The sequence below is a fragment of the Haliaeetus leucocephalus genome, unplaced genomic scaffold (genome assembly GCF_000737465.1).
Source record: "Haliaeetus leucocephalus isolate CR32 unplaced genomic scaffold, Haliaeetus_leucocephalus-4.0 Scaffold184, whole genome shotgun sequence".
NCBI lineage: Eukaryota > Metazoa > Chordata > Aves > Accipitriformes > Accipitridae > Haliaeetus > Haliaeetus leucocephalus.
In genome coordinates this window covers 3,750,310-3,777,794 of record NW_010972620.1, presented here as the reverse complement: position 1 = coordinate 3,777,794, position 27,485 = coordinate 3,750,310, and the positions used below count along the sequence as shown (strand labels likewise).

General features: G+C 35.7%; 1 protein-coding gene across 1 annotated transcript in view; it reads left to right on the top strand.

Moving 5' to 3' along the window:
• The window catches only part of ATRNL1 (attractin-like 1), a 536,085-nt gene that overhangs the window by 194,124 nt on the left and 314,476 nt on the right, over positions 1–27,485 (top strand). Inside the window, exon 21 of the mRNA XM_010564713.1 lies at positions 10,926–10,978. Coding sequence (XP_010563015.1) covers positions 10,926–10,978 — 53 coding nt within the window. The remainder of the gene's footprint in view (positions 1–10,925; positions 10,979–27,485) is intronic.

Below are 27,485 nucleotides of genomic sequence, written 5' to 3'. Positions count from 1 at the left end.
TACGTGGGCTGGGATGATAAAATAGCTTTTTGAGGAGTGTAGGCTTTAGCTTTCCCAGTCATTCCCAGCTGGGATGCAAGAATTTTCTCATCCATTGCAAGTTCTATCACCAGAGCTCTTGTAGTAGCAAAATCTTTTTTTTTTATTTCCCCCCCGTCATTGTTTAGGGTGAGATTTTGTGCATTTGAAAAATGCTTTGTTCTGTGAATTGCCCTTTGGGAAGTCATGGGGATTACTTACAGAGTTAACGGCTCTGTTCTGCGCTGTGCTCACACAGGAGCAAGCGTTGCTTTTCATGGTAGTATTCTGCAGCCTGCCTATCGAAACCAACATAAACATAGTTTGAACAGATCAAGACTGACAAACCAGGACTCCTGTTACAAAATACTTCACAGGACCCTGCTGTGAGGCTATAGTGTCATTTTAGTCAACTTCTCTTTCCTTTTTTACAGCCATTCCTTTCAACTTTTCTTCTTATAGGGCAGGTAACTTTTCTAGGAGAGTCAGCCAAGACTGGAAGTGTTGGCAGATATAGCGTTGTTGTTGCAACATAGACAGTAACATTTATTTCCACTTTTTTGGCACTTCATAAAGAAATATCAGTGTCATATCTGCTCCAGGAAATTTGCGAGATTATCTGCTGTAACGGACTAATGGAGATTGCGGCTCTTCATAGGAAAGGGACCAGAGAAAAGCAAATGTGTGTATTTATCTTCATGCTGTCTTCAACCACCCATGCTCTTTTGTGTGTTCTATTCTTAATAGATATTTCTGTATCTCTTGGATTAGTATCTTTTTTTTAATAAAGTCAAATAAAAGATGGTGCAGGTTAGATGGGAGTTGATATCCTAGATATTAAAAAGGACTTAAAAAGAGGCCAGACATGGTTATGATGGAACAATGGTAGGCAATAAGGCATGAATTTGATAGACTGCCCTGCAGGGGTGGGGTAAAGAAAGTTCTTTTAGGCAGGAAAAGAACTTGTCAGAACAACATAGTGAACAGATTTATAGATATTGAAATGGTCTGATGGACAAAAATGTGGTTTTAAAGACCATCAGGACAAGAAGAAAGAGTCTGGAAACTGCCATGCCTCCATATTTGGTTTCTAATGATTGCTTTCCCATAGGTCACTTGTGGTATTTTTTTTGAAGGCCTATTATTCATTGTAGTAGGAGGAGGTATGATTCTCTGACAATTTCTGTCAATGCCACAGGAAACAAGTATGATGAGTAAATAGTCTGGACATACTTTCTGAATATCTAGTCAGAAACTCCCCAATCATCTAGGAATATTGAAAGTTATTTGAAAATACCATGAAATAGCTAGAGTTTTGGCTTCCTAAAAGTAAGAATGATATCTTGCCAGTTGCACTATATATAATACTTAAACCTCTAACATTTATGCTTCATGTTCATATAACATCATTAACATTGTAGAAGTTGCTGCAGGTAGAGTAATAATTTAGATAACTTCACTATTTTCTAAAATTCGCTAATACTGTATAGCTGACAGCCTACAGAAAAACATGAAATTCTGATTTATTTATACCTTTGTCTTCATTTGGCGTTTAATATTCTTGAACATTCAATGTAGAAGCAGCATTTGGGCATCGCTAAGCTGCAATCTCCACTACCAAATGTGTGATGCACTTTGCTTCTGGATCGTCATTTTTGTGTTGGCTTAGTCAGAATTTTTATCACCTTTTGAAAGTATTAATTGCCATATTGTGATAAATTGTACTTAAATGACAAGAAAATGATCAAAGTTGCCTTACATAATTTGAAGTAGAAAAACTAACTTGCCTGTCTTCATACCCTCTTCTGGAAATTATAGTGTATGTATGGAATCCTGAAATACACATTTCTTAAATTGCTGTTTCCTTAAATTGCCTCAAAATTAAATAAAACTTGGTAGTCTTACATAAATAGTGGTTTTGTTTAAGAAAAACAAAGAAACAAAACCCACCCCAACCTCTTGAAAGCAAAGTAAAATGAAGATCAAATGAAAACAGATGAGAACTCTATAGCACTCTATACTTCTATAGCATTGAACTTTCTGCATTAAGATTGTAACAGAGTATTTCTTTGCAATCATTTCCCTCAGTGACTGACCACAAATTAAATTAAACAATAATAAAATAGTCATATTAATGCACATTTTTTAAAAACATGATGTAAGCTGTTCATAGTTAAATATACTCTCTACAAATACACTTACTAAGAGTACATTTTTACAATTCAGTGATGACTAATAAAAATGCAGTAAAACACTTCAGATTTAATGAATATATATATTTTTTTTTCATCTGGTCTAATTGCTGTAGACATTTACAATACATTTACTCGACTGTCAGGGTCTGTCAGAATATTTAATGTTGCTAATGTGCTACCTCTCCTTCTCATTTTGAGGACTGGTTTCTAAATAACAAAAATACATAAACACCCTTGGAAACTCCCAGAATATTACCAGCAGTCAATAGCATGAGAGATGATCATATGAAAAAATTTTTTTTGTATGTCCTTTGTGTTTGTTTTTAGTGCACCTCTTTCATTTTGAAATTTCTGATGGAAGAGTTCATACTTATAAACATGAATTTTTCAATGCCATTAACAGTGCTATTTGAACAGTGAGATTTTGTAAGATGAAGGAATTTAGTCATTTTAACCAAAGAGCTATACTTCTTGTTGTCATGATTATATGAATATTCTTTTCATGAAATCATAGTGAAAATAAAAATCAGTGTTCCATGGAGGAGAACTTTATATTAAAAAAGATTGCAAAAGAAACTCTTTACAAACTGCTTATGGTTAGGGATGCAGATTCATGAATACTCTCTTGCTGATATTAAGTTAACATTTAACACATTTCATCAATATTTATCTTTTAAAAGAATGAAACACATCTGAATTTTGTGAACTGTTCACTGATTTTTGCAAAGTATATTTTAGGAGGAGCTGCATTTTGGTTTAAGCAGTAATAAGTTTTCATAAACTGTGGATGATATTTCACCATTGCTTCTATCTAATTCTTCTAGCTAAAAGGAAAGAAATAGTTGAGAAAACTATGCTAATATTTCTTGGAGATGTGGTTCGCTTCATTGTAAACATGGCATCTTATTTTGAGCTGTCTGTGACATTTCTAACATTTTATTTCTAAGGGCTGGAGAAATGTCTGAAATAGGTCAGAATGCAAGAGAAGAAACGTGCATATTTTTCCTCCCTCACTTTGAAAGAACAGTTTCTGATAGGAGGAAAGTTGGCTTTTCCAAGTTCATCCTTTTACATATATAAAAGTTTGTGTGCATCACTGCCCAAACACGGCCATTCATAGAGAAAGAAGGGTGCCAGAGGTAAAGAGTAAGGCTGTGGACATGAGATTTTCTGGTTTAAAGTGAGCAGCATCAAATCATTGGCATGTGAAATCCATTTGGTCTCCAATTCATGAAGGTTAACAAAGATATTTTTGTGTCCAGATAGTTCCTAATGATGGCTATAGGTTACTTAATTCTTATGTAGAAGAAGAGATGAAAATATTATCTAGAGTTTATTAGAAAATCTTATTTTATCTATTAACTGATTTCTCTTAACTATATAATTAAGTGATATTTGTCACCTGTTTGAAAATTTATTTTCTCCTGTAGTGCAATGTATTCAGTGATTTGAAATATCCTTAATTCAAAGAGTGTATAAAACCCCTATAATATTAATTATTCTTGATCTTGCAGGGAAGAAGGATTTGAATAGCATGAGGGAAATCTGTAAATGAAAAATTTTCTTATGAAGCTAGAATGTTTTAGTTTTTCTTTTGGGGAGATCAACCTAGATTTAAAAAAGAAAAGAAAATAAAAAGTATTGCTGGCCTAGCCCATTTTCATGAATTATATGAAGAGGAGACAAATTAATCTGCAGAAAAAACATTGTCTCAAGACATCATTACAGGCACTTACAAGAAGAAACAAATAAATCATTTCCCCACATTATTAAAAAGTCCTAACTGGAAACATAAATCCTAGTACCTTTTACCCTTTTAGGTTATCATCATCTTAAGAGGTAGGCTGATAATTCTTTATATCTAAAGCAGAAAGGTTGCTCATGACTGGAAGGATCTTGACACTGAGCGAAGTGAAAGTGTCCAATTTTTACATTAGAACCAAAGATGCTTTATTGTAGCTCAAAAAAATTGAGACAACTATTCACATACTTGAATATTAATGGAGAACGTTGGGACACATAGTGCAATGTCAATACAGTCACGAAGCAGACCCTTAACTATAAGAAGGATATATTTGCATTTATAGATTAGTAGTTTGTATATTTCACTGCAGCAAAACAAAGATTACAGTAGAAATACAATAATAGTTGACAATTAAACAAACCTACTCTGAAAATCACAATGCATTCATTAACTTTGCTGACGATACCCATTTTTCATTAAATATATCATCTGAGCTCAATTATCGCACCAGAATCTTAGCACTTCTGCAGAAGAATGATGCTGCTTCTGAATGTTTTAACATGCTTGACCTCCCAATACATGAGACAGGCTGGTGTAGCATAACTGCTGGTTGTGAGGTCACTCATTTTCATTGGTATCGACCATGTCTGTTTAACTGTTGTTGATGGTTAGAAGATGCGGCTGTTCTTTGACAGTTCTGTGTAAATGGTATTGAAACCCCAAGTAGGTCTGAGTCAAGACCTGGGGATTTTTGTTCTCCTGCATCCAGGTACAAGTGTGAATTAGGATTCCAGGTATCGGTCACTCACTGTTCTGGGCCAGTTAATGACCCAAGAACAGCTGAGGTTGGTGCTTTCATCCACGAGTCACCACTCTTGAGCTGAAAATCAGCTGTTTCTATGGCATCACTTCCAAAATGTTATGAATTACAGCCAATTACAGTTATTGACTATAGTTAAGCATACACCTCAGCTTATTTTCTCATTGCTGGAAAGGTACTTTTAGAATAGGAAGTCTTGCATGACTTTCAAGAAGAGCTAACCAGCAAGCACGATAAATACCTGTGTATGAATCTGGGCTGAGCTCAGTGTTACTACATTGTTATTACTAATGGTTCATCAGCTATCTCGTAAGTATCTGCAAAAGCTGCAGCCACAGCACCATGGGCATATTTTTAATGCTGAGGATGTAGTAATATATAGTAGTACGTCGTAATGCTTCGTAGTCCAGTTATGATGCCACAGGCCTAACCATGTGACTAGAGAAATCTTTAAGTTTAGCTTTACAAACACTCTTTGAACTTTGGTTATGAGGTCTCCCAAGTAAGCAAATTATGTTATGTTAAATAGTAGTCCACTATTCAAAACCACCATAGCAACACACCACTGTGGTAAGAGGAAAGTAGAATGAAAACAGGAGCCTGTTGTGCAAGATCAGGAACTGGGGCAGGGTGATCAGGAGCAGAAATTGGTGATGGAGGACAGCAGGAGCAAGACCGCTGGCTAGATAGGGGACAGAATGAGAAATAAAGGCTAGAAGAGAGTTGAGCAGAAGTTGAACAGTAGTCCTAGAAGATATTCTTACTCATCTAAAAACTGGGGCAAGCCACCAGTCAGGGCCCAGGAGTGGTCTGCCAAGTCCATTAGTCTTTATCAATCAGGAACCTCTTGTAGATGCAATGCTGAGAACCTAGGCAAAATCCCAGACCTGTTTATGACCAGCTGTAGATCAGAAAGATGACAGCTCTTTCCCAGACTTTGTGGAAGTGGTCTGTGTTAATTTGCAAGGACAAAATATGAAGTAAGGGTGATAAATATCCACTCAGTATAGTTGACAAGCCTGCGCCTGGGCCAGAAAAAGATACAACTGCCTCACCAGGGAATCAGTTGAATAAAAGATCATTGTCTTTTAGAGTGGTCTGATATACATTTTTGTCTTCCCTGAGAGTTTGGCATTAAAACCAAACTCAGGCAGAGGAAAGACCAGCCATACCTGGATTAGTCTTCCCCTGTTCCTCTTTTTTTCTTCACTTTTAATTGAAAGGAAAGATTTACCAATGAGTGGCGGCAGCAAAACTGCAGAAAATCTTGCCTTCACGATCAAAGGTTAGATGAGCTCTTATAAGACAGTTTCCACATAATAAAATCACTAGTCTAGAAAGCTGTAGATCTAGGTTGGTGTTATATTCTGATTCTTTAGGTGAGAAGCTTGAACATATACCATTCCTTAAGGGAGATACCAGTAAGCACAATAAAATTAGACACACACATATATATGTATATATATATATATATACTTCTATTGCCAGTTCCTTAGATTTCTTAAGGTTGGTAGATGCAGATATAGTGCACAAGTTCATACACATTGCTAAACTTCAACAGAGGGACACTTGTAAACTCTGTCTTACAAAAAAGCCTTTCATTCATTAAACCCCCCCTCAAATCTGTGAATCTTAATGTAAACATGTACTCTTGGAGACATTTATGGTATTTAAAGAGAAAGCCAAAAATTATCATTCACATGGTCATAAACATGAGAAAAGTTATTTTTTTTTAATGCATTTGTCCATAACTTTTATTTTGAACTCCCAGAAAATCCAGGGAGTAAAAAAGAAAGTGAAAGAAAATGGTTCAGTTTTGAAAGGATAATTGAGGGAGAGGTTGGGGAATAACTGCTAATAGCAGGCCATCAGAAGGTCAGTGAGCTTGATGAATTGAATACTTTTGTGTTGGAACAAACCATAGAACTTGTACGTAACCCGGTAGCAGCCTTTCTCCATTTGTCCTTGTAAATGGGAGCTGTGTCTTTGGAGTCATGCCAGAGTGGAACTGCTCATTCATTATTACCACTTAAAGCAAATGATCATAGCCCTATGGCACATAAAATAACGAGTGTAGCTCCCATTTCACAGATACAAAGCATATATTATGCTTCACATATGGTCAAATGTGCGCTGGCTTTTGGAAAAGGTACAAAAATTACTACAATGAGTACAGCTCATAAGGAAATAATTCAGCGAATAGGAAATTTTGTAACTGGAGCCATAATTAGTGACTAATGCAGAGCAATACATATGCTTAATGAAATAGGATAAGATTAAAAGACAAACCTAAATTTATTCAGAACCTAGCATACATACTCACGTGAATAATTTTAGATGTATTCTAATCCTATTAGTTTCATCTTTCACTCCACTGAAAAGTAAGTGTTTAAATAGCATCTTTGATTTGAATTAAAGCAGGCTTCCCTAACTAGTAAGAACTCCACCTCACGCTATTCCTAACATACATTATGAAAGTGTTCTGCACCAGGGGACAGAGGAGGAAGCATAAGAGAGGCGGTGCACGGTTCTTTCTGTATCTCAAAAAGGCCTGGCAACAAATGGCATACTAAACTAGCTTTTTTAATAAGATAGACTAAAAAGAAGCATACGGAGAGCAGATAAATGTTATGCCCCTTCAGTTGCTGGGAACCCTGTGTGCATGCAGCACTGGATGGGCGCAGCATGGATTTTCCTCTAGAGTACTGCATAGCTCCTATCCGTGGAGAGGTGCCTCCTCCCTCCCATACTATGGTGCCTTTTATCTTGTGTAAAAACAAACCTATATATTTCCTCCTGACAAGCTGGAAGGTTCTCTTTGATAACAACCACCAGTGCACAGCCTTCCAGCACCTTCCCTTACAGCAGCTACTCGTGCTTGCAGCCGGGCTTGTCGAGCCTGATGAACAAGGACTAGTAGATCAGACATGCCTTGCCCAAAATCACTAGCTCCTTGAGTACAACGTCTACCGTGAGGCTCCCAATATAGAAAGTACAATATATATGATAATATATCAAAATTGCTGTGGTGTAATTCACTGTTCTTTTTTTTATTATGCATATTTTATCATTTCATCATGCATTATGCTGAAACAACTGAAATGACTGGCTGTAAAATTGCATTACCATTTTCTCTTCAAGATTCTTGAAGGTCACTTCTATAATTGTCAGGGAATTAGTAATTATTTGGATTTGAATGAATACTTACAAATACTTGTATATTGCAAAATACTCTGTACCCAGTAATTTTCATATTAAGCATTCTTTTGTGTATTCTTTTAAGTAGTGAAACCTGTGGTGCATTAGACGGATTTTATAGATATTTTTTATTTTATGTATTCTTGTGGTTTTTCTGTAATATAAATAGAAATATAAATACCAGAAAGGTTTGTGTGATGCTGGAAATTCCTGGGTTCTGGTAATTATTGATCCACAGGAGATGGTTTCATCTGATCAGAAGGATAGCTGAATGGAGAAGGGAAGCTGTACGGAAACAGCTTTTCCTTTTCATAAAGATTTTCAAGATTGAAAAAAAAAAAAAAAAAAGCTAGTCCTGTTTTGTGTCAGGAGCAAACTAAGCTTCTTTTAGACCCTGGGTCAAATCACCACAGGTGAGTACTGTGGCCAGCAAGAGTTCACACCAGAATTTGTTTAGTTTGTCCTGATGGAAAGTTGTACAGCTTATTGTAACTGCTGGTCAGACATTGCTCTTCCATGTTGTACATAAATCAGTGCTGTTATCAGTGAGCAGCAGAGTAAGTTTCTTGCCTTCGGAGAAAGTTTCTTGTCTTGTCTGAGAAAAGACTCTGAATACACAGTTATTTATATAAAATATATTTTTGCGTTCTGGTATAAAACCCCAGCATATTCTGAATACTGCCTGTATTGAATATTCTACTTTGCCTTTGAAACAATTCAGAAGAAAAAAAAATTCCTCTTACAATAATCTCTATCATGTTACTATAATTTGTTGCATGATATTCTGTCTTGTTTGTGTGACAATCTTACATACAAGAAAAGGAATTTTTTTTAAACTCTTCATTCAGAAATGACCCTTTTCCCTTAGCTCTTTCTTTCAAAATTGCCAACCTAAAGACACTTTCAGCCACAAGAATCTATTTTTACAAGCCTAATCTGTTTTAGTGAGCTGTTCTTTGAAGAATTTAGTTAGTGTTTTGCAATGTTTAGGAAAAAGCGTGCAAGGCAGACCAATATTATTACTTGAGATTATTTTCTCCTTTCCTTTATAAGTACATGCAAGAGAGATACTGCAGCATCAATCCCTCTTCTAAATTCTGTGGAAAGGACTGTAGGGCCAGAGTGTCTGTGTGTACAAGACCACAAATTGTGTGCTGCAGTTAGAGTTGAAGCATAGGTTTTTTGGTTTCTTGCAATTTAAGCAAAAGTTTTTCTATATAAAAGAAATGTTAAATTTCTGTACAGTTGATCCTGCAAAGAGTTCTCACAACGACATGAGATCGGGAGTGGGCAAGGGCAGAGTCAAGAACACTTTTTGTCCCCACTTTTCCATTTTATTGCTACTGTTGATTATTTTCTTTGTGATATTGTAACAAAGGGTCAAGGAGATTCTCTGCCTGTTTTTTAATTAAAATGATCATGTTAAGAATCACCAGTTGGAAACTACTGAAGAGACCAACAGGAATATAAACATTATTCTACAGTCTGCAGCTTGTTAAATGATATGACATCTAAGTTAGAAAGTTTTGTAATACTACTCACAAGTAAAATAACACAAAAAAACCTCCTTGCAATTTAAGTTTCCTAGAACAAAGTAATGAAAAGGTAGTCCAAGCTATTAAATGATCCAGATTTCTTCTGGGAAAATATTTATATGGAGCTTAATAGGCAGCAATAAGCTTCCTCTTTGTTTTATGAAGCATTCTGTGTATTTAAACAGAAAACTATAATCTTGCTGGAGACTTCTGTGGAATAGCCAAGAAAATCAAAAGCAGGATAATCAGTTTCTATTAAGGTACTTAGCATTTTTAGAGAAAAATTATATAATTCAATTTGATAACTGTGAAATTCTGTAGGATATTTCATGTCTCTGAAAATAACTATATATCTTATCAATAAGAAAGATATTTCTCCAGCTCTTACCATGTACATATCTTGTCAGCAGCATCAGTACATTATATTCAGTCTAAATTTCACCTAGTGCCCTAGGTGGTCAATGAAGAGAAGCAATTGCCTCGAGTTCAGAGAAGCCAAGTAGCTTAGACACTGCTGTGCTTACAGTGATATATATATATATGGGTACAATTTCTAGCCCCAGAGCCAGATGCCATGGCCTAGTTGCAGCTACATAGCTTAGGACTAACCTTTCTAGAGCAGACAGCATAGCTTTGGGTCACCTCTAGGTCCTCTGTTGTGCTGTGAAAATGTAATCATTATTTTATGCTTAGGGGTATTTTGGGGTTTGGGTTTTTTTGTTATTGTTGGGTAGTTTTTCACTTAAAGAGTTGAAAATATATGAAGGTTGCATTGCGGCCCACCAGAGTGGTGTTTGTGTGGTTGGAAATGGAGAGTGTATGTATGTTCCATCCCTGAAGGGATGGCATGAAGAGGTGTGGAAGGTCTCTGAGGGTGCAAAGCCTGGGCTGGTAGTGTTTCAGGACTGTGTATGTTAGAGGAAGACATATTTAGGAACATTTTCTGCAGTGAATGTTCTCCCTGATTGATGCTCAGGGAGATCAGGTACGCTCACTGTTCTCTTGGAGAGGGCCAGTGGGGGAATCAAAACCAGCCAAGGGAGTAAGCCGTCACTGAAGCGTCATGGATAATTAGAGATCCAGGGCTCAGCCTCCCTGCCTGGCTCTCTCTTGTTCATTAGTGGAGACGTACCACCTGTGTGCGGTAAGTCCTACAATAGGCACTGACTTTAAGCACGTGACTGAAGTGCCTTCTTCAAGAGCCTGGTCACTCTGGCTTTCCTTTAAAAGGGTAGAGGAGAGAGAGGTACCTCTGGAAAGTAGCACACCCTAATTAGGAACTATATCAAATACTTTATATTTTCATGAATAATGAAACTCATGCTATTTGGAATAAGTATTCTAGCTGCATTTTTCTTAAAACTATACTGTGTTTAATGGGAATGTTTGGTTTTGTCTTTTTTTCCCCCCTGCAGCTGTGACTCTGAAAATAGGTATCTCGGAAATCCGCTTAGGGGAACATGTTACTGTGAGTACTTATATTTTTAATGTTCAGTACTTAAATGCTGTTTACATATTATGTGATAATTTCATTTCCTTGGAAAAATGAAATATTTTTCTTAAGATTTTCTGAAGTTGGGAACATTGATATTTTGTCTGAAAAATAGAATGCCCCACTGGGCTTCTCTGTTACTTTGTCTGCAAGAATGCAAATCAAAGTCTACTAAAAGTTGCTGCCTTACACCTAGGTTAGAGGGACTGACCAAGCCATTGTGTTATTCTCTGTATCTCAACATATGTGAATGAAAGGAATAAGTAATTGTGTCATTGTTTAAAAGACAGAATTTGTGGTGGGGAAATGGAAATAGGCTAAGCAGTAGTATTTCCTGGGGACATTCTGAATGGTTTAGTCACTCTGCCTCCCAGGAACATGATACACAGCTGCTCTCCAAGTATCATAAAATGATACTGTGTGTTGTCTCCATGTTCTTATTGTAGAAAAGGTGTCTCTGGCAAATTTACTTTAAAGCATTACATTTCTGATAGTCATAGTGAAGGACCTGAAGGGATGAGAATGCTTATTACCTATGTGCAGAAATCCCTTAGTGAGCTGTGCCAATTTTGCTGTGCCAATATCAATGTTAAATAGTAATTTTAATCATCATAAAAACATATGGGATGTTGGAGAACATTGTTTTACCTTTTGTGACTTTCACACATACCTGTTCAATGTCAGATAATTGGATCCATTTGTCTATTGTTTCCTAACATCATCCCTACCTCAAACTTAAATTTATATAAAGACATATCTCTGAATATCTTTATAGCATCCATTCTGATCTTTGGCCTTGTTTTTTAGCATTTCATTTCAAAATGTACACAAAAGCTTTGTTTAGAATCTCTTTAAGGCATCATTTACCTAATAAATGAATGTTTCTTTCTTTTCTACCTTAAATGGTTTGCATCTGCAAGGTATGTTTTAGAGAACAAAGTAGACACATACTATATTACAGATGCTGACATATCCCTAGGCCTAAAACATTTATTCCTCTTAAGTATTAAAGAAACTTGGTGTGGATTGGTTTTTTTTCTCACAGACAAGTTAAGTTCAAATGTAATACTTTAAACTGGAAGATAATTTTAAAATATTGTATTTTGAAGATACTGTTAACATTGACAGTTTACATAAAATACACCAGGTTAAAAGTACTCCTTAAACTGTGTTCTAAAGATACTGTTGATCAAATAAATTCAATTCCATTTGTTGTTTGTTGCACATGAATTTTTTCTTATTTCAAAACAGAAATTTCAGTATTTAGAAGAATGAATTTTTACATCTATGAATTTTATAAATTTTGTAGATTTAAGTTCATACTATGAAGAGTGTGCCGTATAGGCTATTTGGATATGTGTATCAATATTTGTTTTGTCCTTTAAAAATAAACATTATTAAATTTAAGAGATGGAGAAGAAATGACAGTAATGAGATTTGTAGACCTCAGGCACCTCCATGAAAAACCTTATTTTTTTGCTATCATGTTGCAGGTTGTGTCTATAAATCATGTTGGAGACAAATTGTACTACATTCAAGATACCCTTTCACCTTTAACTCACTACTATTATTTGTCTCCTGTCAGTTCAAAATATTTTAAAGATCTTGTTGGTCTGGAATGATAAATCTTCTTTTAAGACTTTCAGTCATTTAAAATATTGTATATAAACAATTTTCAGAGTTATTTTACCTGGAGGTAATAAGGAGCCTGTGCTAATTTAAAATAATGAATATCTGCATTTCTTAAATTTAGTGGCTGATGCATCATAATGGGAAATAATTTGTTAATTTGTGGATAACTGACTGACCAAAGATTTCAAGGACAATTGCTTATCAGCACCATCCATTACCTGCTACATCATGTATTAGAATATATATATGTCATAAAGAGATGCTCCAATTTCTTATCTATATAAGTATTTTAAAATATGGCCTTACCATGGACTATAATGTGTACAAGAAAATGTTTTGCTTTTGCACAAGACAGGCATTTGGATGGTATTTTTCTGTGCTTATTTCACTACTCTGTAAGAAACTTTCTCTTTAGACACTTATATTGTTGCTTTACTTCTCCTGAAGTGAAGAATATTCTTATTTTATACATCACGGGAATACTTATTGCTCAGGAGGGAGGAAAGTACTGAGGAAAAACAAATTGTATATACTTATGAGCAGTATAAGTTTATGAGAAATAAAAATTCTAGGCACACTTGTTTCTACCACTTAGAATCAAAATCAGTGAATGGTACAAAAATAGGAATACAACTAGTAATTTACTGTATGGTTGGGATCTTCTTCAGGAAAGCTTTTAGTCACATGCTTGAGTTTAGCCATCTTCAAAATGACCAGTTTTAGGTGCTCAAATTTTATCTTTTTTTTTCAGTTGTGTAAATACTGCACTAAATTGGAATGCTTTTCTAAGCCAAAACCTTAGAATTCAATCCTGAGTGTATGGCTAACTTTTGTATGATATTGGATGACCTCAATTTCTCTTTAACAGCAGGATGTGGATTGAGAATACTTGTTGCCTTAGAGGAACTTTCTGCAATGTGTGATATTGTGAATACCGGTTGCCCTATAAAAGTTCAGCTGTTTCCATCTCTTGCGCTCTGCCTAGCTTACCCATTTCTTGCCTAGTCCTCTCCTCCCTCTTGCCTGTCATTGCTATCCTCAAGCCTAGGAAGGGGGAACAGACTGTGTTGATCTATGCACTGGTATTAACATCAATAGACTGTTTAAGATAGTAAGTAAACGCTAAACTTAATAGAGTTAGCCAGTGGGATAGCACAGGTTGTTTTAGTTTCTTCCTTCTTTGTTTCCTTTAGCAGTGATGTAGGAGACTAAGCAGAATATTAAGACTGTACATGGATTGCCTTATGATTGGAGAAGTGATCTGAGCACAAATGAAAACACAGGAAAATTACAGATAGGTGTAGCATGATCAAAAAAATGAGATTTATATAGGAAGCAACATGCTGAAACATTGCAGGGACTTAATCTAAATACAGATACTATGCCAAAAGGGTAAACACAGATAGCAGCAAAGCCATCAAATCCTAGAGATAACAGGAGCAGTTCATTAAACATCGGATTTCATTCTAATATGGCATTTCAAAATGTGGCAGCATTGGACATGGGTAGTTTTTCTACTTTAAATTATCAAAACTTAAGTAGAGTAGGAAATGCATAATAGACAGGGCATGCAATAGTGTATTATCCAGATTGTGTGAAAATCGTCACCCATTGCTTCTATTAAAATTATTTTCATTTCATTCTTCATGACTTCACCATATGATTGAAAAAGCACAACAGAGAGAACAAACCTCACAGATATAAAAATATTGAATGTATAAGAATGCATGAGCAGCTGCATGGTGGTCTATCTGTTCTAGTACCCTGTTGTCAGTAGTTGTCAGTAGTGGCTGAATATGAATGCCAGGGGAAGAGTATAGCAAATGAACAAGTATACAGTGATATTTTTGTCTTTACATCCAGCGATTTGCAGCGCAGGAACTCTGTGAGAGGGAGGATTTCTTGAGCCAAAAGTGTTTGATGTGCCATTGTTTAGGAATATCAGAGGAAATCTTATCAAAGATTTCTTATACATTATAAAAAGAAGAATATGAAAACAAAAGCTTCATGAATTTAAAAGCCACAGCTTTCCTTGTCCATGTAAATATTCTTGTAGGTTGAGTACAAGTCTGCTTCTGGATTGTGTCTCTGTATTTCTGGTAGGAAGGCTCTGTATCCCTAGGCCTTTCTGTTAGAAGCCAATCTTTCTGTGAATGATCGGAAGCTGATTCAATCCATATAAATGAATTCTGAGTGGAGGCCAGAGATGGTTGTGCAGCTGACTTATGCATGTACACAGACCATAAATATAACATTTTGTCATGATGCATTCGTATTTGTTGTTGTTATAGTTCTTTGGTATCTCAGCCAGCATGATGTATAACAGTGACACCTAGATAGCAAAGTATGCATCCAAATTGCTACATTAGTTCTTCGCACGTCAGCATTAGAAATACATTGCTGTCGGAATCAGTACTCCTGGGTGCAAAGAAACATGCAGCAAAACCAGATGGTTTTAGACTGATTGGGAGGAATCACTGGGACAAATGCCACTTCTGTGATTCTGACCTGGGTTATATACAGACGCAAAGCTTTAAATCATAAATGGATACATAGTTAAACCAGTGTTCTAGAGAAAATGAGAGTTTAAATTTACAATTCATGATTTGTTACTGTATAGGGGTGAATTATAGGCTTGCTAAAAAACACTTTTTTTGAAAGGATGTGATATTTTCCTTCATAAACCTCTTTTAGATATCCATATTTCTAAGGTTAAAACTTTCCAAAATGTCTGTTTTATGTACATTACTTTGAGTGTCCAATGCTACATTTCAAACAAGAGATACAACTGATAGATTCTAATACTGCTATGAGCAGAAGCATAAAAGTTTACAATAAATCAGTAGTGTGAATGTAAATGGCATTGTTTGTCTGCATAGTTGTTAGAATTTCCAGATGAGTTTGGCACTCAAGAGTTGCCTATTCCATCAAGAGAATTCCTAGCTAAGACCAGTCTAGTAGCCAGCTAAGATAAAGTAGCTGAAAAAATATATGTGGATTTACATACCTTAGTTTCTTATACCCTTTTACCCTTTAAAAGGATGTTAAGAAGCATTTTTTATTATTTCTGGATACTACCATCAACAATGGAGAGAAGAGAACAAGTAGCTTCTCCATTTGTTTCTGCAGATTGGTTGCCCTTTTAAAATAGGCAGCAATAGTGGGTTACAGGGCAGCACGCTTTAGAGTATGAAACTCGCATACATTCGAGAAGATTTTCTCAGCTATGCACAACAAGAATGTAGTTACAATGCAATAAAATTGCAACAAATTAACAATTGTGATTAACCTGGTGCTTATCTTTGGACTGGACAGACAGTTTCATGGGTCCGTGACTATGTGTGAACTCAAAAAGAAGTGGAAGCTTGCCTTTTGCATTCAGAAGTGCATTATGTACCCAGGGTAACACTATAGAGTTTGCTGTGCTGCAGAGCAGACCCACTTTTAAATTTGGTAGAGATTAGAACATGAGCATTGAGAAGGATTAGAGAATCCAGGAATGAATAGAGGTCAGGAGGGGTGGGTCATTTACAAAGAGAATTAAAACAGGGAGGGGCTGAATGATTCATAGTTTTTGTGGAATTAAAACCTATTTTTTGATCATTTATTCCACGTCTTCACAAGAATATATGCCTCTGATGGAGGTGTTTGTTGGATTTACAGCCTTAAAAAAGAGGAAGCACAAATAACTGTACATAAAATAGGCTGAAAGAAAGTACAAATTTTATTTTAACTGTTTTCCTGGGTTCATTGTGTTTCTTTCCACAGCTCTTTCTAATCTTTCTCTCACCTCAGTGTTTTATGAAATGTCATTTGTGGATGGCTTCACACAGTGACTCATCAGCCACTATTTCAAATGTTCTTCTGGGATGAAGCATGCAAAAAAGGGAAGATGGTAGGCCCATCTGCAGAAGCTTTAACGGTCAGGTGTACTACAGAGCACTGGCACCACTGAGCTTTTCTAGTCAACCTCATGGACATTGAGGGAGGAAATGGAAAGCCAGAGAAACCATTGCTCAGTTCTCAGATGTTTATCACTAAAAAAATCTAACACAGTGACTACTAGGAAAATAATATTCATAGATTTTTTTAAAATTGTCATTGGATAAATTTTGTTAACTGTTTTTTTTTTTCTACTTAAAGTAAACCACAGGAAAAATATGTGATCATATGTGAGCTACTAAATACCTTGCAACAACTTTTTGGGGAGTGACCTGAATAAATGGTTTATGGCTTTACCATCCCATTCTAAACTCTGAGCCATAAAATCATTATAGCTCATAACACTATTGATTGTTTCCTTGGTATGCATACAGAAAGGATAGCAATAAGCAATCCTCCAAGTATGCCAGCAGCTCACGAAGATGAAGAATGGTACTTTAATGTCCAGAATTGGTGAGAAAGCATGAAATATACATTCAGTGAAAACTCTCAAGATAACATCTGGTATCTGTGCAGGGAGCTGGGGAGAAAGAAGGAAATTTTGCTTCTGGCTGTAGAACCTCGTAAGGATTCTAGTCCAGTCCTGGAGCTGCATTAGATCCATTACTGCTGACACGCCAGGGCTTCAAAAAAGGGCAAAGTAAAGTGTTAGTCCTTGACTATAGTCCTTACTATTTCTTACAGTAAATTTTTATTTTAATTTAAAACTTTTAAATCATATTGTTATTTAATGTATGTGGTGCCTGAAACAAAAACAAACACTCATTTCTTGTTTATTTAAAATTCATCTCACTTGATAAAAATTAAGAAAAGAATTCTTAATAACTTTTGGATATCCAGGCTTTGGACTAAAGGCCCTGTTACTCCTTTAGAGGTGTTACTTTATGTTTTTCCTTTCTGACTTTTTTTTATTTGCAATAGTAGTAAGTAGAAAAATGGTTTGATAGAGTACAGATTATTAAAAGTAGATAATTTATGACAACATAGTATCCCTAATGACGTTTCAGAAACATTGGCTCAATACTGTCTCAGAGCAAAAGGGTCAGATAATACATCCTTATTTATGTTGTCAAAATATAGTTTAGGCTTAATCTGACCTATTGATGTGGTCTGATAATTCATCCCACCTGGTGTTTCCTTGTTATTTGAACATACCTTTTTTTTTTTTTTTTTCCCTGGGATTATTCATAGTCCCATAGTTCATATATCAAAGTTCTGAAACAAGCCAATTTTCAGTAACAGTTATTATATTACAAATGTTATAATTTCATAAAAGGGGAGTTAAAACTGTCAAAAGAAATCTCTCTAAATACTATGCCAAATTTTCTCTTGTGGTCTAGCTGCCTTGCAATAATCTGGCAAAATGAAGGGGCAGAAACCAAGATCGTCATCTTCCCAGAAGAGTGGACGTAAGCAGACAGAAGCAACCTCTGTGAAAGGCATTATTCTGGGGGCAGATGGGCGCTCGATCTGGAATGAAACTTGGCTCTGGTTGCTCTCAGTTTGTGAGTGGCACACTGGGACCTACCATAAACTACTTCTTGGGCTGCTCCAGCCCTGCTCCTTGAAAATTTTTTTTGTGAAGGGAATCTGTTTGTGCTTCCTTTTCCTCATCATTCCCCAGCTTTTGTCTTCCATGTAGGGTGCCACTACTAAAGACTTGTTGTCCCTGTATCCCGAGCAGGTAATCTCAGCAGCATTTAGCTCAGAGCCCATTCCAAGGTGTGTCTGTCTTCAGTGCTGGGGGTACCACAGTGTGATGGCACTCCCCACCAAGTAAGAGACTGTGTATAGAGCTGCACTGGCCCAAAGACATATTGGCTTCCCTAATATTTCTCATACTATACTGCTATCTTATTTTTTTCATAAAATAAATTACGGGTTTTTCCTTTTACAATCACTGTGAGATTTTCAGATCTCACAGCAGAAGAGCACAGTTATAAGATGGTTGCATGCTAGTCAAGAAATGCAAATATGGTCTAATAGCTGTTGAAACATGTAATGCAACCTGTCAGGAAGAAGATGTAATGTGATTTTTAAGCACTCTGAGTGTGTGTAGGCAAACATGCGTGTATATGCAGTCAGGGACTTAGAGCATGACATCTTTTATTAAAAAATTATAAAAAAATAATTATCAAATAAAATGTGTATTAGAGGTAGCCATAAAGCACTAGGTGGCAGACTTGCTATACTTAGAGAAAAATTAAACTCAAGAACATTCCAAGGAGAGTATTTTAGAAGATAAATAGCAAGTAGCACTTTTAATAAAACTGTTAGCAGAGATTTTCCAGATATTTAAAAATTATGTTGAAACTTAAAGGGCATAAAGAATAAATTGTAGCTATTGAAAAGGTGTTTGTTTTAGTTGAGTTGTGAGATGTATACCAGCAGTTAGATGCCTCGCTACTGATTTGTAGAATTCATGTTTCCTTTTGGGACAGCATTAATTTAAACTAAATACATATTGTAATTGTAAAACTGTCATGGTTGACTTAAAATAATGAGTTCCACCAATTATATCTAACACTGATTGACTTTGATACAGACTGAAACAATTTTTATTATTTATAAATACAGTAACAATAATGACTCACATTCTTTTGAATATATGGTCTTATACAAATAAATTCTATTTAAAAAGAAATCTTCTTAGTGTTTAAAGAGTCTAGTGGAACAGATTATAGTTTAAATAAGACAATTCTAGAAATGGTTTGAGAAAAGATTAGCCTCAACAAACCTACCAACTCAGAACATATAAAGAGCAACACACAAACGGAGTCTTTGCCCTGAGCTAAAATAACCACACAAACCAACTGTCGCCTTCCAGAGAATTAAAACAATAACCACACCAAGAATCTGAAGCTCCTAATAAAGTATTATGATCTCACCCCAGGCTCTGCGTACTCATTTGCCAAATGCTAGGTTGGCTTGCAGCTTTTTTGGGAAAAGAAACAATTTTGCTGCCAATCATTTTCAGATTTTACTGTGAATTGGAGAATCTTTCCCTGTATGTATTTACTTTTTTTTTTTTTTTAATATTGGGGATTTTCTTATTTTAAAAAACCCACACTTTATTTTTTAAATGAAGATTGTTTGCCTTCTCTGATAGCTTTTGCTGATGTATCAGTGAATTTACTGACTGGAAAAACTAGCTTTCTAACTGCTAAGGAGAAGGAAGTAATAGATAAATATACATTATAATGTATGCAAATAAAAGTCTGAATTAGAGTCCTTCATCACCTGATAGACTGTTCCACAGGACCCATAATTATTTTTTATATTATTATTTATCTTGCAAACATAATATGTAGTATTACAGTAAAATACCTATTAGTATAAAATTTAAAACAGTATAAATAATGTTTATTTATAGAACTATAAATTTTGAAAAGCTTGATGAAGCAAGAGTGAGAGAGACTCAATGGCTTGGAGAACTCATTCAGAAGAAATATTTTGCTTTGTAGGGGACTGTAGCCCATGTGTGGAGTGTTTTTTTAAATGAGAAGGAATCTGGTGCAAATATCTACATATATACAATATTTGATTTTGTCCATATATTGAGCTGGGGTTCATAGGGATAAATACTTTTTGAATCGTTGTGCTGTTTACACAGTGTGCTGTGTATGCGTTTGTTTCCCTAACATGTCCACAAAGAAAGGAGCTGTCACTCCTCAAACACTTGGGAGGCCTTAGAGCTCCCCACGACTGGACTTGTAAGAAGCAAACGGAACAGGAGAGAATCCATCAGTGTCCCTCTACTTTACCTTCTGACGGTGAAGGGAAAAACCTTTGTGGTGGTTTTACAGTTGCATTGCTTCCTGTGCTGATTTCCCAGGGAAAAGAGAAAATTCTTGATCAGTGGGACTACAAGGAAAGATCTGTAGTGAAATCTTGAACCAATTGAAATAGGACCCCCCTACCCCTGACTTCAGTAAGTGGCTTACGGTTGTGGGAAAATTTGTGTTGGTTCCTTTGACTGGGAGTTCTTGGCCAAACTAGCGCATTATTCAGTGTGAGCTGTGGTACTTTTCTCCGCTGGCAAATATGAAGCACTTGAGGACAGTTTAGCCTCTTCCATTATTATAGGCTGAACACCTAATGCAACTGTCTAGTTATTGTAAGGTACGCTCTTCAGGTGCCTTGGGTCCTGAACCACCTAATCTTAGTGCACGCCTATTTGTAAAAGTCGAGAGAGCAGTCAGTAATGTTTTCAGCTTTAGAACTGGTGTTGTGAAGCCCTTGCAGAGTATTTGAGTGAGGGGCTCTGTAGGATCATTTAAATGAATTGAGGGTCATTTCTATCTCAAGATGATGACAAAACCTTGGCTTATATAAACTTTAAGAAATCTTATATTAGGTTAAATGTGGACATTGGCAAGTTCAACTTTGACTAACTCAGCTCAATTTCAGCATATTGTAAAGTAGCCTATGAGTCCTTGATATTAATTTATTGTCACTTTTTCTTAGTTTGAATTGTGAATATTGTTTTAAAATATGTTCCAGAAATATAACCCATTGACAGCAAAGTGTAATTTGCTAGTCACTTGATATAAAGGGTAGTGCTGACATGAAATGGAGGAGCAAACTGTGTGAGGTCAAAAAGCAGCAGTATACATTAGCAAAATAGATACAATAGCAAACAAGACGTTAAAGGAAAGTTGAAAAATGTATCTGTCAAGGAGTATGAAGATACACTGGTAGAGAAGTAATATATATGTATTTGATTTGTCTTTTTATGTTATGGGTAAATAAATATGCTTTACTGGGTTACCCCTTAAGGAAATGCCACGGCCATCAGAACAAGTTTGGAAAAATGACAAGCTGTGCAAAATGTGGGCAGAAAAATCTTAAAAGGGCAAAAATCTCACATTTTTCTCATCAATGAAATGAGAATTTTAGAATTCTACTCTTGTTGGGTAGAAATAAGTACCACTTTGTACAGGTTCATGAAAATATGGCTAGACAGATTATAAAGTGCCTTTAGTGCCTAGAGAGCTTTTCATGGCCCTAGGAATGGCTAATGAAAGAGATGATGAAGAGGGGTCATTATTAGAATGAACAGTAGACTAAATGTTGGAAAGAGAAAAATGAAATTAATCTAGGGAAGACAATGTCCAACTATGTCATGCAAATATGTCACTTCATGTTCATTGGCAAGGATTGCCTAGCACAATATATGGTCTATGAGGGTCAGGTATAGATGATATGAACAGTCAGTGTTTTTCAAATACCAAGAACAAACAGACTGTCAGTAGTCGCTACAGTTTGCTGTTCCTTTTTACATGATAATTCAGTTCGTAGAAAAGCTGTGTCAAAAAGTTTGTGTCTGATATCTTTCAAAAATATCTTTTGAGCCCCTCACTACAGGAAAGACGTTGAGGTGTTGGAGTGTGTCCAAAGAAGGGCAACAAAGCTGGTGAGGGGTCTGGAGCACAAGTCTTATGAGGAGCGGCTGAGGGAACTGGGGCTGTTTAGTCTGGAGAAGAGGAGGCTGAGGGGAGACCTGATCACTCTCTACAACTGCCTGAAAGGAGGTTGTAGTGAGGTGGGTGCTGGTCTCTTCTATCAAGTAACAGGAGATAGGACGAGAGGAAACGGCCTCAAGTTGCGCCAGAGGAGGTTTAGATTGGATGCGAGGAAAAATTTCTTCACCAAAAGGGTTGTCAGGCATTGGAATAGGCTGCCCAGGGAAGTGGTTGAGGCACCATCCCTGGAGGGATTCAAAAAGCACGTAGACAAGGCACTTCAGGACATAGTGGGCATGGTTGACGGTTGGACTCGATGATTTTAAAGGTCTTTTCCAACCTAAATGATTCTATGATTCTATGAAAAAGTAGTGGTATCTATCAATTGTTCTCTATCAAGCTAATCGTTGGAAAAAAAAACAACAGAAGAGTAAGAGGTTTATTCTGTTTGTGCATTTCAGTTAGCAGTTCTTTCTTTCCATGGCCAAAAAAAAGTCATGAATTAATGAAAGCACAGCTGTATCTAGTTCCTGGTTTATAGAAAAAGTAGTGCTAGGAAAACAGAATATTTCTTTTAATGGCTGGCAGCTGTTTGAGGTGGAAATTGAGTTTTCCAAGTCACTTTCAAAAAGGAGTCAGTGAGTCCTGCCACGGTGGCCAAAGTTCCCTCTCTCAGTCAAAGAATAAATCTCTTCTGAAGAGTGGGTGACTGCGTTGGGGTTGAGAAAAACAACCTTTTGGGCTCCATATTTCCTTCCTCTATTATTTCCATTTGCTAGTTTAACCAAGCAGTTTATTATTTTATGTGCTTGACTGCCAACCCTAGAAGCTAAATTTGTAGGAAGTGGGGAAAAAAATCTGGGTTTATTTTTTTCTCAGGTTTGCCACTCTGTACTTTACACTAAGGGCTGAGGTATTTCCTCCTATCTGTTTTAAAGGCTGTGTAGGCTGGATTGGGCAATATTACAGATATGTAATCTTATTTGTGAATGTTTGGAATTTTAATATTCCATCAATGCTTTGCTGAATTGGCACTCAATTCTTAGCATGAGCAAAAAGCAGTGAGAATGTTATTATTTAAATGAACAGATTTTACTTTAAATATACCTGATGGTGTTTTAAATGAAGAGGTGCTTATGTTACATCTTCTTTTCAAAATTGTAATGCAAAAGAGTTTCTACTGTCCATTGTGCAAGTATGGTGATTTAGCATATTATATTTTTTACAATACAAGTACCTGTTGCAATTCATGACTTTAAAATAGGGGAGACTGCACAGTGAGGTATACGACATGTATTACTTCTGTCCAGTATGAAGTGCAATTTTGCTAAAAGTGTTCTGGATTTATTTGCTATAAGAGGTTTTAGTTCTCAGAACTAACATGTTAAAATTGTTTGAGAAACAGCAAAGAATATCAGCAAAGTTGAAACATCTCAACTTCAATTTACATTGTGTATTTTGTACAAATCATGTGGAGTCAAGCAACATAGGCTAAGTTCTGACATTTGGACTGTAGATTTAAGGTTTCTTAAGCAAAGTTCAACTAAATAATGAGAAAAAGGAAGGAAGAGAACTTTGAAAATGTTGAGATATAACAGGAGCACCTACTTATCTCTGTATATTTATAGCTAATTTATGAAGTGCATGTTCTGTCTCCTTGTAAGGCCTAATCAACCAGAGGTTGCTTCTTTAATTGCTGAGATCTGTGTTGAATTATTTGAGAACCAGGATAAAAACTCTGCTAATAATCCACATAGAAGTTATTGCGTGAATACCTTCTGAATATTCTGAATTTATATGAAAACTTGACGATATAAATGTATAAAAGTATAAACAATTTTAAAAATAGTATTTATACTTTTGCCATGTCCATGTGATGGGCGTTGATACATTTTAGAAATAAAAATCAATTTCTTTATTTTTAAAAGGAAACCAAGTACCTTATTTGTAGGGTTTATACAATAAACTGAACATTATAAGAGCCAGATTTAAAATAACATTAAAATGTGACTGCTTTCATTAACTACCTGACAAGAAACATCCCTCTGGCAATAACACATGAACTCAAACAGTAATTTAATGTTGTTGTTTCTTAGATATGCCATTTCAGTTGTCAGAACAAGTAGATCAGAGATCTCTTCAGTGTGTATAGACTATATAACTCAAGAAAAAAATTAGAATCATGCTAGTGAGTACTGATGCTAGTATATTGCAAAATGATGTTGCATGTTAGAGTTGTTATATTAATGAGTGTTGTAAAGCTGGTGATGCATCTAGATCATTATGAAGAAAATTTCATGGAGAGATAAATTTGAATTTCTACCATAATATTTTAATGAGATTTTTTTTTCTTGGTTTTGTTTGTACTTATCTTCCACTTTTCTAACACTTCAAGAACATTACAAGAATTAAGATGTTACAAAGACTTTCCATGGTGACAAAACAAAAATTCATTTACTGGGCAGTCCTTACTGTCAAGTAATAACACTTGTATTTTTGACTAATTGTAATGCCTGTGGCATGAACTTTGAAATGCTTCATCATCAGAGACATCTAGACCTTTTTTCTAAAACTGATGTTCAAATAACTGCCAACTGATATTCTCACTTTTCTTTGTTTTTGCTTCTTTTACTAATATTTTGTTCAAGATTCTCTAGTTCATTGGTGTCCAAACTGTTTATAGACCATGGTCCTGGGCAGAACTTGAAAAGGGTCTGCAGCTGTTCACAGAAACCCTGTCAGTTGTTGCAGTGTTTTCAGTTAAGAGTTTGGTGAAATATCTGTGAAAAAAATGAAGTCTGGCTGTGGTCTATGGTTTAAAAACTTTAGGAACACAATCTTCAGACTGTGCTTAAAAGAACCCAGGTAATTATATATGTTCCTCAGTTTTTAGATCTCAGCATCAAGTCTTCCCTTGCTTACCATAACATTGACATACCTGCACATTTACTTCTCTGGCAGTTACAGTGAGAGGCATTTCACCTAACTAGCTTTTTAAAACTTATGTGCCTAGCCTTAGTTAACCTTCTAGGTCTTTCTGTAGTCAGTAGAGAGAACCAAGGGTTACTCATCTGACCTCTGTGCATAGCTGGCCCAGAAAGAGATCAGTCATCTTCAGAAAGTTTTAGTCAATGTAGAGTAAGCCTAGACTATTAGTAACATTTAGCTGAATAAAATTTTAACACAGGTCAGATTTTTCTGTATGTGGCCCTCCCTCAGGATCAAAATTGACAACTATTAGAACTTTCCAACTAGCAGCTGGAAATTTCATAAAAGATTTCTGTTTAAAATAAAATTTAGTTACCCGTTTTGCTGATTATGACACTAATCCCTATGTCTGTGGGCTTTTTAGCCTAGTACATCTTTTTAAAGTACAGTGAAAGAAACAATGAATTGTTATTGCTGTATGCTTTTTAAAAACTTTGAACTTCTGTGAAATTCATTCTCACATGCTCTTTCTTTACATGGAAAAAGGCATATAAATAGTAAGTGCTGGCTTATTTTGAAGCTCAGTCCTCTCATTACATTTAGGCAAAATGCAAGTTTTGCTAGTTTATAGTAAAGACTTCACAGTAAATGACTTTTTGTTTTGTCACAATGGACAAGTAATGTCAGACACCAACTTATTTCAATGTAACAATGAAAATGCGGCACTGGATGACTGTTAGGTATGGATGACAGAGGAATGAATCAGGCAGCTGCTCTGAAAGTTCAAAATAATTATCCTGACTGAAAATAGGTCTGGTGGTAACCCCCTAACTTAGATGTAATACAAGCAGAATTTATTTTCGTCACGAATGAATATGATTTATAGCATTTGATAATGGAACTTGGTTTCAAAAGCAACTTTTTTGCTGCTCGAGAGGAATGTGAATAGGATTGTTCTCAAAAAACTCTTACTAGAAATAGAGAACAGTCGCTAGAAAGAGCGGGATAGAGGCAAACTGCCTGTGCAATGAAGAGGTGAGAGTATGAATTTTAGAATCAGCATGAATAGAGAGTTCCCTAAATAGAAAAATGTGGGAAGACTGACTGTGATGGGTCCGATATTGCAATTGTGAGGGACGTTCTTACAACTTTAAGTGATTTCAAGAAATAAAAATAGAACAGCACTATTTGATGAAGTTTCTATTAACAAAATCAGTTATTGTAGTTCAGTAATACAGAATTATGATGAAAATGTACCAACTCAGGCATGTAATTGTCTGCCTTTTAGTGTAATAAAGATATTGAAATAATGTTACTGGTGGAAGTGAATGGCTGAAATATAATTTCTTAACTGTAGTCTTAAAAGTTTTTATTAATACGTACATGGTTGTATATAAGGCCAGCCATTTATTCAGTGAATGAAGAAGCTTTCCATCTTTTTCTTACCTATCCTTTGCTATTTTCTGTTTCATGGCTAGCACTCATAATAGTGTACCATCTCTTCCTTCAGTTTTAGTGATTACCATTTCAAGTTGGCCATTAGGATTCCCTTCACGTAAGCACATTTTGACATCTTTTGATGTCCATTACACTAGTTTTCAGCATAATTTAAATATTATTATTAGTTATCAGAAGAAAAAAAAGGAGAAAACACTTCAGTCATTGATCAGGTAAAGATCGTGTGATCCTCACCTTACATTTATAAAATGTGGTAATTAAGTTGTAGTTGGGAACAAGACTATGTTGTGAGTGGGTCTGGGCACATGCTCTGTTTGTATGGCTCTGACATACATTGCAGTACTTTTGGCTTAGAACTTTTGCTAAACTAACTTTTAGAGCCAAAATGCTAGATGTATTTCTCAGAAATTCTGTATACGTATGAAAATCTTTTGCCATGTTGTTCAGTTTTAGAAATGGGTATTAAGAAACTATGTAACAGGAACCAGGGGAGAGTGGCCAGTGGCCAAAGTTAGAAACCCCATGAATGTGTGAAGTTCTGTATGTTCTTGCTCCCTTTCTGGGAATTCAGGTTCATTCTTCCTTCTCTGCTGAGAGACGTAATGAAGTGGGATGCTCTACTGGAAAGATTTGGGGAAAGGGAGAAGCCAGCTCAAAAGTTAAAGTGGTTCTCTAGAATTTACTCCAGCCTGATTCGTAAATTAAATTACTTAACAAAACCCCTTTATTGAAATATGCTATTTAGGCAGTGGGTGCCAGGAAAGTGAAAGAATTAAAGTTGCTGGCACAATAATTTTTTATTTGCTTCTTTATTAGGGCATCATTGTACAACTTTTAATAACGTGGCTACATACTATTTCCCAAGGAACTTTCCCTCTACAATGCACTGAATGAATTTGCAGGGGATGAATGAGTGATAATGTAATGGAAAGATGAATGTATGTTCCTTTCCTGTTTTCTTGTAAATGTGGAAAGAATTACAATGAATGATGGAAGGAACTGCAAAATAAGAATGATCATATGTAGTGTTATATAATTCAAAATATTATGAAAAATCA